Source organism: Carassius auratus, chromosome 11 (genome assembly GCF_003368295.1).
Source record: "Carassius auratus strain Wakin chromosome 11, ASM336829v1, whole genome shotgun sequence".
NCBI classification, from domain to species: Eukaryota; Metazoa; Chordata; class Actinopteri; order Cypriniformes; family Cyprinidae; genus Carassius; species Carassius auratus.
Genome location: NC_039253.1, coordinates 6,075,648 through 6,086,341, shown reverse-complemented (window position 1 = coordinate 6,086,341; position 10,694 = coordinate 6,075,648). Strand labels below are relative to the sequence as shown.

Below are 10,694 nucleotides of genomic sequence, written 5' to 3'. Positions count from 1 at the left end.
AGTTTAAATGCGGATTTATGCGCCTCTGTAGGGTCAGTGCGGGAACACATTCAAATGGGGAAAACAACTTCACCCAACAGATGCCACAATTCTGACATTCTAACTTTAATCCACACATGATTGTGAAGATTTGAAGACACTTGCTCACTGAGAATTTTATGCAATTAGAGCTTTGTAGTGTATCGCACGTCCCACTCTTGCGGATTGACTCCACAAGTGACATCTGGGCTTAATTAGTCCCTCCTGCACTATTTTCAGTAGGCGTTTCTCTTCACTAAACCACCAATCAGAGAGTCATCATCAGCCTGGCACTCCACCCCCCAATGCATTCACTCCATCAAGGCTTTTTTTTTTTTGTCTGTGAAGTATTCTCTGTCCTTTTTTCCCCCCATTCCCGCTGCTCTGCCCCCTGAGCACCATCCAGATGCACTGGTGTGTGACAAGAACAGCTATGCAGACAGTAAAGCAGCACTCAACCACATCCTGACGGTATCCTGGGCACCCCAAACACTTTTTCCACAGCCTCCAGAAGTGGGGTATCTTCAGAGAGCAGACTTGACGGACTCAGTTTTAGACAGAATCGAGGGATGTGACAGGAAGCCTCCAAATGAGAGATACTGAAGCGAATGAGAGGTACAAAGGGATACAGCAAGTGACCGAAGAGTTGGCGAGAATCAGACAGACTTTGACTGCTCATCTCAACTTGTTCGACTCATTTTAAGCAAGGTGGATTTCTTTGCACGTTCTTGAGGGAATTGCAGGTGGCTTCCTGACTTGAGAACTTCACTGAACTCAGTTTAATTCTACGCCGAAACACAAGTTTAAAAAGGACAATTATGGCCAACTCTGGGTTTCAGCTTCTGGGCTATTTTCTTGCTCTGGGTGGATGGATTGGCATCATCTCCACTACGGTGCTGCCACAATGGAAGCAGTCCTCGTATGCAGGGGACGCCATCATCATGGCTGTGGGCTTGTACGAAGGCCTTTGGATGTCCTGTGCATCTCAGAGTACAGGCCAGGTGCAGTGCAAAATCTTTGACTCCTTGCTCTCGCTGGACGGTAAGTACTAAACAAAGAAAAGGAATGGTTCACATCATTTACTCAATCACATGTCATTGCTAACCTGTATGAGTACATAAAAAGGTCTTTAGAAGGATGTCTCTCCATGTACAGGCACAAATATTATTCGAAAGTGTTCCACAGAAGAAAAAAGTCAGGCATACAGGTTTAGAATGACATAAGTATATACAATTTTGATGTAAGTAAAGGTTCCAACAGTGGGGTTTCACAACGATGCCACAGAAGAATAATTTGAGTTCCCAAAAGAACCGTTCTTAAAATAACCCCTTTTTCCTAGTATGAAGAACATTTTAATAATCTAAAGAACCTTTTCCCACTATTGTGCAATAGTGAGGTTCCATGGATTTGAAAGGTTATTTATGGAACCATAGATGCCAACAAAGAACCTTTATTTTTAATAATCTGATACATTTGTTAAAGTTTTATGTATAACGCACAAAAAAAAAAGTGTTCTATGAAATAATAATTAAATCAAGATTCTTTGGCTAGAGTAGGTTGGTGGCAAAAAAAGTGCAATCAACAGAGCTGCTGTGTGCACATGGATTTAATCAACTCGTTTAATCAATCAAATTAAAATATGTGCATTTTGACATATTATAATTAAAGTCTTATGTGACACTACCCTCACTGAGGCACTGACTCTATCAGACTGTTGAAATGCCGTGGAATGCAATTAAATGGCGATTAATCAACAGTTAGCGCCACTGTCATTGTCAAGTTTGTGGGGACTTGTTATGGCTAATCAGAATCAGTCACTTCTCATCTATTTCTGGGAGCGTCCCGGGAAGAAGACGTCTCTGAAAATCAATTATGAATGGTGGCTGATGATTGCGCATTTAAAATATTACTTTTTTTTTTTCATGACAAATAGCATCATAGCCACATCTGTTTGTGATTTGTGGTTCAATATTACAACATTGCAGGCAGTGACACAATGCAACGGCTCTGAAGAGTTATGAGACACTTTTTTTTTTTAAATGAAAATGAAATATAAATGTGGTATTTCTCAGAGAAAACAGTTTGCCGTCTTATATTCTGCATCGTTGCTTTAATAACAGCGTATTGTCTTGAGGTGATGAATGGCTGTTGTGTTGAGAAGAAAAGGCCAGTGTTTACGCAAACACCAAAGATATGTTCAGAATGCACATCCCCACACAACAAACAGGTCGCCTTTAACGTTGTTTAGAGGAGATTATATGCAAACAAACATTTGACAACAACTAAGATGACTGCATTGTTACAGATTTTGTCTTAATGACTGATAAAGTAAAGGTTCCAAACTGAACCAAAAAGGTTCTTCTTGATGTCATAGAGAACTTCGTTCCACAAAGAGCATCTACTGCTGCTTTAAAGAACATCAAAAGCTGTTTTAATCTCCAAAGAACCATTTAGTAACCTCAGAAATCCTATGAAACCCCAAATGGTTCTTATAACGAGAATATTCTCTGCTGAACCTAAAATGCTACAAAGAACCATTGAAAAACATCTCATTACTTTGAAGAGCGCCATTAATCGTAGTCATCATTGCTGCAGCTATTGTTGATTTGCCAAAGCAAACACCACAGCAATGTTGTCTAAAATACTGGCATTAATATCACTTTCCTTCATTAAGGAACAACTTTCCACAAAAGATCTGACAGATTTATGCAGGGGACGTTCATCCAAAGAACTTTAACGACTTTGGCTGCTACTTTCTGTCTAATTACTGTTAGGTTTTGTGGAATATCATTTGGCTTTCATAGCATCTCCATCACACACATCCACCCCTCATGCACAAAGACTGCACTCAGTACTGTACTGCTGGTGGTGGAATCTATAACTCTTGGCCCACAAAGGGTGACGGGACCATCTGATTCCACCCCCCCCCCACCCCCCCACCTCCCCTCCCAGCCTTAGGTCATCTGGTTGGATAGTGACTGCAATGTTCTGGCTTCTGTATGTACAGACAGCCTCCCACAAACTTGCATTGTTTGCCCCTTTTCTGCAAAAGTTCTAGTGTCTTTTCTTGAATAACTGTTATTATGTGCTGAAAACGAAACCCAGTATTTAGGATAAAAAAAAGAAAAAAGAAAAATAAACATCTCTATGAAACTTGAGCTACGGTAATTCAAAGTTATAAAACTTGCACTGTAAACTTGAAGAAATACTGCATGCAATGCAAACAAAAATAATAGTGGTTTTTTTTTCTAAATCGAAAAATGAAAGTATAAAAAAATAATTAAAAAAAAAGGCAAGGAACAACTGAGCTGGATTTTCAATTTTCAATTTTGAAATAAATAATATCTAGAAATACATATTTGTAAAAAATCTATCTATCTATCTATCTATCTATCTATCTATCTATCTATCTATCTATCTATCTATCTATCTATCTATCTATCTATCTATCTATCTATCTATCTATCTATCTATCTATCACACATTTTATATACTTATAACTATAAGTATTTATTTATATACTATATATACAAAATGTTTTTAACATTATATGTATATTTAAACATGCATTATTATATGTAAAATTGTCAAATAAAAATAAATACATTTAAGTGCAACAAAATGTAAAAATCACATAGAAATATATTCTATTTTAAGAAAACACATTAACAGACTCTCAGCTTTCACTGTTGGTTCGTTTAAACCTATTAGTTAAGGTCGATTTTGAAAAGTAAGCAGAGCCACTAAATGCAAGTAGTACATGAAATTGAAAATAAATGTATGCAAATTATCTGGTAATAAATTGAACTAGACTTTCAAACTTTTGGCCCTTTGTTCTGAATATTATATCTGAATGGGTAAGAACAATGTTTTAGAAATCCTCGTAGAGGGCGTCAAAAATAATTATGACATCATAAATAAGTGATTTGTGTGAGGAACGCATTGAGAGATGTTTTCAATGACGTGTGTAGCAGCCCACAAGGGCAAACAATAGACAATGGCCGAGCCTCACATGCAGCTTCTCTTGAAGCATGTTCTCTGCCATTGCCTTCCCTTCGTCCGTGCCAGGCACTGCCAACGTTGGCACTGGACAAGGGATAGTGGGAGGACCCTTCACCCAGAGTCTAACTACCCTCATTCAAACATGACCTTTGAGATCACGGTGTTACTCCGCGAAAAGCTCTCCTTACAAATCAAGAAATGGAGCAAAACAAGGATGAAAGACCATAAAATAAGACCTCTCTTATAAAGCACTAAAATCCCTCTTCAAAGGCAGCCTCTTCACGCATAAATCAAACATCAGAAGTCGTGTGATAATCTCTTCTCAGTTCTAGTCTTCTTTGAGATGCTGTTATACTTATTTTATGGCTTCAATTCATGTTCGATGCAACACTTTCAAAGCTTCTGCTAAAAATGAGCGGGCTACAAAGGTGATTCCCATTACATGTGGCATCCGAACTCTTCTAGATGAGTAGATGTGCATAACAATGCATGGACAGTTCAAAAGGGTTGGTGGTCTGTTGCTATTGTGTGATTCTGAGTTGAAGTTGAAGTCATTATCCACGCTGAACTGGCATGTTAGCATGTAGCTGTCACACAAAAGGAGACACAAGGCATTGAAAACAATCCCCCTTTGTAGGAAAGCCACAGTAATCTCTTCTGTGCGAACAACATGTAAAAATGTCACTCCTACAGCCCTGTGCATGAACCCAAAAACGTGTGGGTTATTCATGGAATTGTAATTTAGTACAGCAGCTAAAAATCACTATCAAACAATGCTTGAAACAGGCAGAAAAATTATGTTAAATGTTTATTCTGTCATAACTCATAACTGCCAAGTGATACTTTTAGACAAATGTAAAGAAGGCGGAAAAAATCAGGAGAAAAAGGCAAAATAAACTTATAAAATAGATTATTCTATAAACTAAATCAGAATTACAGAATGAAATGAATATTCCTCTTTTTTTTTTTCAGTCCACATCCAGACGTGTCGAGCTTTGATGGTGATCTCAGTGCTGATGGGATTCATCGCTATCATTGTGAGTGTGGTTGGGATGAAATGCACAAAGGTGGGTGACAACAACCCAGCCACCAAGAGCAAGATCGCCATCTCTGGCGGGAGTCTGTTCCTGCTCTCAGGTGAGTCTCCAAACCCACGCTAAACACACTGCATTTATTCTGTTGGTTTGGTGAGAGTATGTAAAAACATGTCCATTTGTCTTTGTAATGTTCATATACACTGGATTGGTTTGAGATGCTTACTAAGAAACTGCAGACTTTGAGCGACAGCGTAAACAAAGTCATTATTGCACTCTACATGAGAGTAACTGTGCTAAGAATGAGTAAACTGCGTTATCTGGGTCAATGTCACACATACCTCAGAGTCCAGTAAATCATTCAGCGTAAATTAGTTTTGGTAAATAAATTGCCATTCCTCCATTAGCCTCCACATTCTTGAGGTCTTTTTTGGTCCTCAGTCGCTGTATCACTTCTGATCCATCTGACATGCAGAAGTAAACAGGATGTGGCTAGTCTGGTCACATTAGCACATTCTGTAAAGCCTGAAAATAAACGGACAGAGATATAGTCAATGAAAGTGCTGCTAAGACTGTGATTTCTACCATGTCCAGGTCTGTGTACGCTGGTGGCTGTGTCATGGTATGCCACACAGGTCTCCTACCATTTCTTTGATCCGAATACACCAATTAACGCCAGGTAGGACCAATAACAGATTTTCAAAGTATGATGAAAGTGGTATTATTATTTTTTTTTATTTTTTTTTTTTAGTTAAACATATAATTTTCATTAATTATACATTGAAAGCCAATCAAATAATACAAAAATAGAAAAAAAGTCAAATAAGACATTAATGTATAATGTACAAATATATGTGTGTGTGTGTGTGTGTGTGTGTGTATGGGATAAAGGTAAATTATTTTGTTTTCTGTTAAATATGTTACCTGAACATAAAAAATACCCTGATTACATTATCTTGTGATTGTAAAATGAAGGCGTGGCCTCTCTGTCTTTCAGGTATGAGTTTGGCCCCGCCCTCTTTGTAGGGTGGGCGGCTGCCATCCTGATGATGTTGGGCGGCTCGTTCCTCTGCTGCTCCTGCGTTAACGAGGACAGTAGAGGACAGCAGTTCTACCGGCAATCTCAACCCTCTACAGCCAGGGAGTACGTGTAAATACCACAAAAATTCAAATAAAAAGCACAGCAGAAAAGGAGAAACTGTAGATGTAAAACGCAGCGGGTACAAGAGACAGAGCTCTTCCCACCATGAGCACACCTTCTCACTCGCACTGACCGTTTTATCCAGGTCTAAAACACACAAACTAAACTATTACACGGACAAATATTTACATTGTCTAGACCTACGGTCAAGGAGGTTTGTGTACTTTTTTTTTTTTTCAGAGATACTGTATAAGCATGTATTTTGCTATACTTTCATTTTCATGAAGATTGTGGAAATTCTGTACTATATTCACATGTACGGTATTCCCAACATAAATAAGCTTTTTAATTATAAGGAAACCCTATTTTCACCCAAAAAAGGGACTTTACAAACCAATTTGAAGCTGAAATCCCTAAGAATTTATAATTTACACTGGACTCCTTTTTTGTATTAATTTTACATGGGTTTCAGGGAAAACTTCCGTGTATACTTAACAACTTTGAATGGAGATATCATTTGGGAACCAAGATTTACTAATTTAAAGATTTTACCGTCTTTATTTTGCCTTTCAACAAACTAAAAGGCAAATAAAGTAAAAAGAGAATGGATTTAATGTGGGTTACAGAGGCTACGTTCGGACTAGCATACTACTCTTATGATTTATGCAATATATAATATGTATACTGTGGAAAAATGTGCATAAAAGACAGCACATTGCACACAATGCAGTATTCCACAACGCAATGAGCTTGAGGGGATTTTAACATCTCTTTTTGACTTATTCAATTAGACACCAAACTCTAAGAATATTTTTAGATTAAAAAATGCAAAATAAACATTATTTCCAATATGATCCTATATGCAACAATGAAGTCATGTGACAATGTATAATGCATTCTGTTTTGCATTATATTGTATATTAATAGTAGGCATTATATAGTATACCTTGCATAATATTCAGCAAGTCGTATTTTAGTCCGAATGGAGCGTGTAGATAGAAATGTGTCATGGCTGTTCTGATTGGCTGGTACTTTCTGCATGGTGGGAGCTCTGTTTGCTAGCTATGTGTGTTCCTGACAGCCACGGTCACAATGACACCACATTGAGGAGACCAGGAGTAACGACACTTCCACTGTCCGCTGAAGTACAGGGAATTCCACTAGAACCATAGACGACTTTATTTAAACCATTGAGTTCCAGTGCTCCAGTGTGGGAACTGAGAACTGGCTGACTTGAGGCAAATTCATCCAGCAAAAGATGAAAACATGCTATTTAGACAAAGCACGTTCGAGGGAAAGTCCAAAACTGGTTTTAGACCAAAGTATGTGTCAGAAAAAGAGTTTAGAATTCACTGAGAATGAATTGCACCACTGATAATTCTTTTCACTTGGACTTAGAAATAAACAAATCAGGCAAAACACCCACAAAATTAGTGCTGACCACAATTTGCATCCTATTCACAAAAATGTGCCCTGACAATGGCTCAAAGTGAGCAGAAGATCTAGACCATAAATAAATAACATCTATTAGCTCAATGCAACATTAGTCGAATAATGAATCCAGTGCATTCCATAATTAACCTCATTTACATAGAAAAGAAGGGTGTTTGCCTAAAAAATGAATGACAATGGGCCTTATTTATGAAACACAACCACACCAAACTCTGTGGAAACTGTATGTGATTACATTGTAAAACCATTCTTATACTGCTGGTTTTAATTAAATGCAATGATTTGCATAAAAATGGATTTACACAGACATTTGTTCTGCATGTTTCTCATCATCTTAAAATAAAAAAGGCAAAATGACAAGTTAAACATGCATGGCACTGCATTTTACCAGCACATATCCACCTTATTTTACAACAACAAAATAACATATTTTCTTTAAAAGTGTGAGACTTCAGATTCATTCATTGTTACTGGTAAATAATAATAATAAAAAAGAAAGTACAGCAAACTGTAAAACTATTTGTGCTAAAAGCTGGTGCATTTATGATTATGATAATGAATATATGATGACAAAATTGCACCAGTTTTGAAATCAGCATAATACTGTTTTTTTTACCGGTAAAGTAACTAGAATTTAATGACAATTAAAAGCTTTGGCATTACTGTATTTTTTAAAATCATTGCAATGAAGCAGTTTTGAACAGAAACCTCACAAATTCAAGTTACAAATGACCACACCTGATAACTTATGTTAAAAATAAGTTGGACTAGTATGCAAAGAGGTGCTGGAATAACATGCGCAACCATTTAGCGAATTTGTTCCCACGTCACTTTTGCTTCAGATTATCTGTAATGGTGGACAGTAAAAGTTTTGTCTCCTGTCTCCAAAACCAATGAGGCGTTAGTTTTTGGACCTGGTGAAAAGTGAACTGTCCTTAATCAACAGAAACTTCACAACCACCTCTAAAGCATGCAGACGTCATGTAACTCAAGGCTCGTCCTTCTCTTTGAGATCTGAAGTTGTTGGCATATCAAACAAGCTGTCCATCATATGCACTTTCCATCATCTGTTTTTCCTAACAATTCAATGCTAACAAACAGCAGACGTCTGTGTGGTGCCAGATAACATATTAACACCCAATGAACTGAGAGGCTCTCATAAACTGTCTCTGTCCCAGGTTCTTCTAATGCTGTTCTTCTTTGACTGTCTTCTTCTCTTCTCTAATTCAGGGATGAGTTGAGTGAGACTAGTTTCCCTGACTGACCAACCCTCCCTGCCTTTATTCGAGGACTGTTCAAGCTCCGCTCTCTGTGTCTGTGTCCCTCACTCCCACCTAGAATCCAAATTCGGACGCTTGTCTGTATGACTGGACAAATGTCCCTTCTACACTCTACGTACTTAAAACCTGTGTGCCTTTTTTTCAACATCTGATCAATAAACGTGTTCGAAAAATCGTCACCCTGTATCTGTAGTGTGCGTGGCCTCCAAAACCCCTCTTTGTTTGTGACCCCATAAAAACCGTCTTTGTAAATATGTGTTATTGTAGCATGTGCGTGAAAACTACAAAGCATGGGCTGTTGCATTGCAATACATCTGAAGCGGTGGATCTGATTTCCGGTCTCTTTGTAACTCAAACATGTTTTGTTTTTCTTTTAAATTGCAGAGCAAATGTTAAAAGTTCTTCAGCAGAGAAAGGGGAGCAGTACTTGTAGTTTGGGACAGGGCGACTTCGTGGGTCACAAGCTGTTAGATTTTGGCAACAGACAAGACACTCTCTTTCGGTAAAAAAACAAAACAAAACAAAGAACTCCAGTAAAAACTTCTAGATTTAGATCCATGTAATGCAGACAACGCAGAGGTTCAAAACAACATGACTGTGTACTGTAGTATAAAACAAGTGTCGGAAATTTGATAAGGAGTGAGCCACAATAGCATTATCGCAAAGTGTGCAACAAATATGTCATTTTTTTGTTACAGTTGGAGTTATACTTGCCGAAAAACTATATCACTCATCTGGAGAGCATTGATTCAGGGTACATTATAATGCATTTAAATAATTTCGATATATGTGCGGTGTAATATACTTTGAACTATAACTGTTTTGACTCACAAATGTCTTTTAGTTTGCTAATTGTTTTTATTCTTCTTTGGCGTATATGAGATGGATCTTTTACCCATGGTAAAATCAATAGTTTTTTCTTTTTCTTCTTCAGTTTTTTTGTTCATAAATGTAGGCTTGTAAACTTTGAGGGGTTTGATTTTGCTTCAAAAGAGACCCACATGCGACACAGATAAAATGATATCTCTCTAGTGCACTTATGATTTGTCTTGGTGAATAGTATTCAACCTGCATTGAAAGGCACTATTTGTCACAAATAATGTCTTTGAAGTGGTCGCAGAGTCTGTAGGATGTCATTAGAAATTTTTAGCTCATGTTCCACCAATTATGTTATCTAATATTCAATGTATCATCTCATACGATGTATCAACCTTTCTGTTCATCTGTTTTAAAATAAAATAAACTATACAAAGATATATAGTTTGTGCGTGCTAGTTGGGGAAAGTGCTGTTTGTCTGTTGTCACATGACTTATGATATTTTGACCAGGACTGTTAATATAAAAAACTATCTGTAAACAAAAAATTAAAAGATTTGAAAATACGTTTTTTTTTTTTTTATCTGTTCACAAACATTGATAAAAACAGAAGTACAAAGCCAAAGGATTTTATATAACTCAACAACAATATGGTGAGCTAAATGATTCTAAACCAAACAAGCTAAAGGAAGTCTGGGAAGAAAGAGACAACACAAGTAGTTCAACGTGGATCCATTATTATTATTATTATTCATATCAATGACAGATGTTTGGATGGCACAGGATTCTTTGGACCTGAACGTTGCAATTTTTGCTTTGCTTTACTTAGCCATGTGACTAATCACTTCATATTAGAATTTCTCAAATAAATTAAGAAATAATGTAAAACCAAACCAATAAATGAATAACTATTATTCATTTCAAATTAGATTTTTATTAAACGTAAAAACA

General features: G+C 37.0%; 1 protein-coding gene across 3 annotated transcripts; it reads left to right on the top strand.

The window, feature by feature from the left end:
* The first annotated feature begins 360 nt into the window (after positions 1–360).
* Positions 361–10,183, top strand: LOC113110857 (claudin-19). Of its 3 annotated transcripts, none has more exons than XM_026275090.1 (5): positions 361–1,059; positions 4,993–5,157; positions 5,649–5,733; positions 6,052–6,204; positions 8,878–10,183. In XM_026275090.1, exons 1-5 carry the CDS (start codon positions 837–839, stop codon positions 8,909–8,911), a joined length of 660 nt encoding a protein of 219 aa, XP_026130875.1. In that variant the 5' UTR covers positions 361–836; the 3' UTR covers positions 8,912–10,183. The 3 variants fall into 3 exon arrangements, with proteins under 3 accessions (XP_026130875.1, XP_026130874.1, XP_026130876.1); XM_026275089.1 differs by having other exon boundaries at positions 362–1,059; positions 6,052–6,198; positions 9,312–10,183; XM_026275091.1 differs by having other exon boundaries at positions 362–1,059; positions 6,052–6,198.
* The last annotated feature ends 511 nt before the right edge of the window (positions 10,184–10,694 follow it).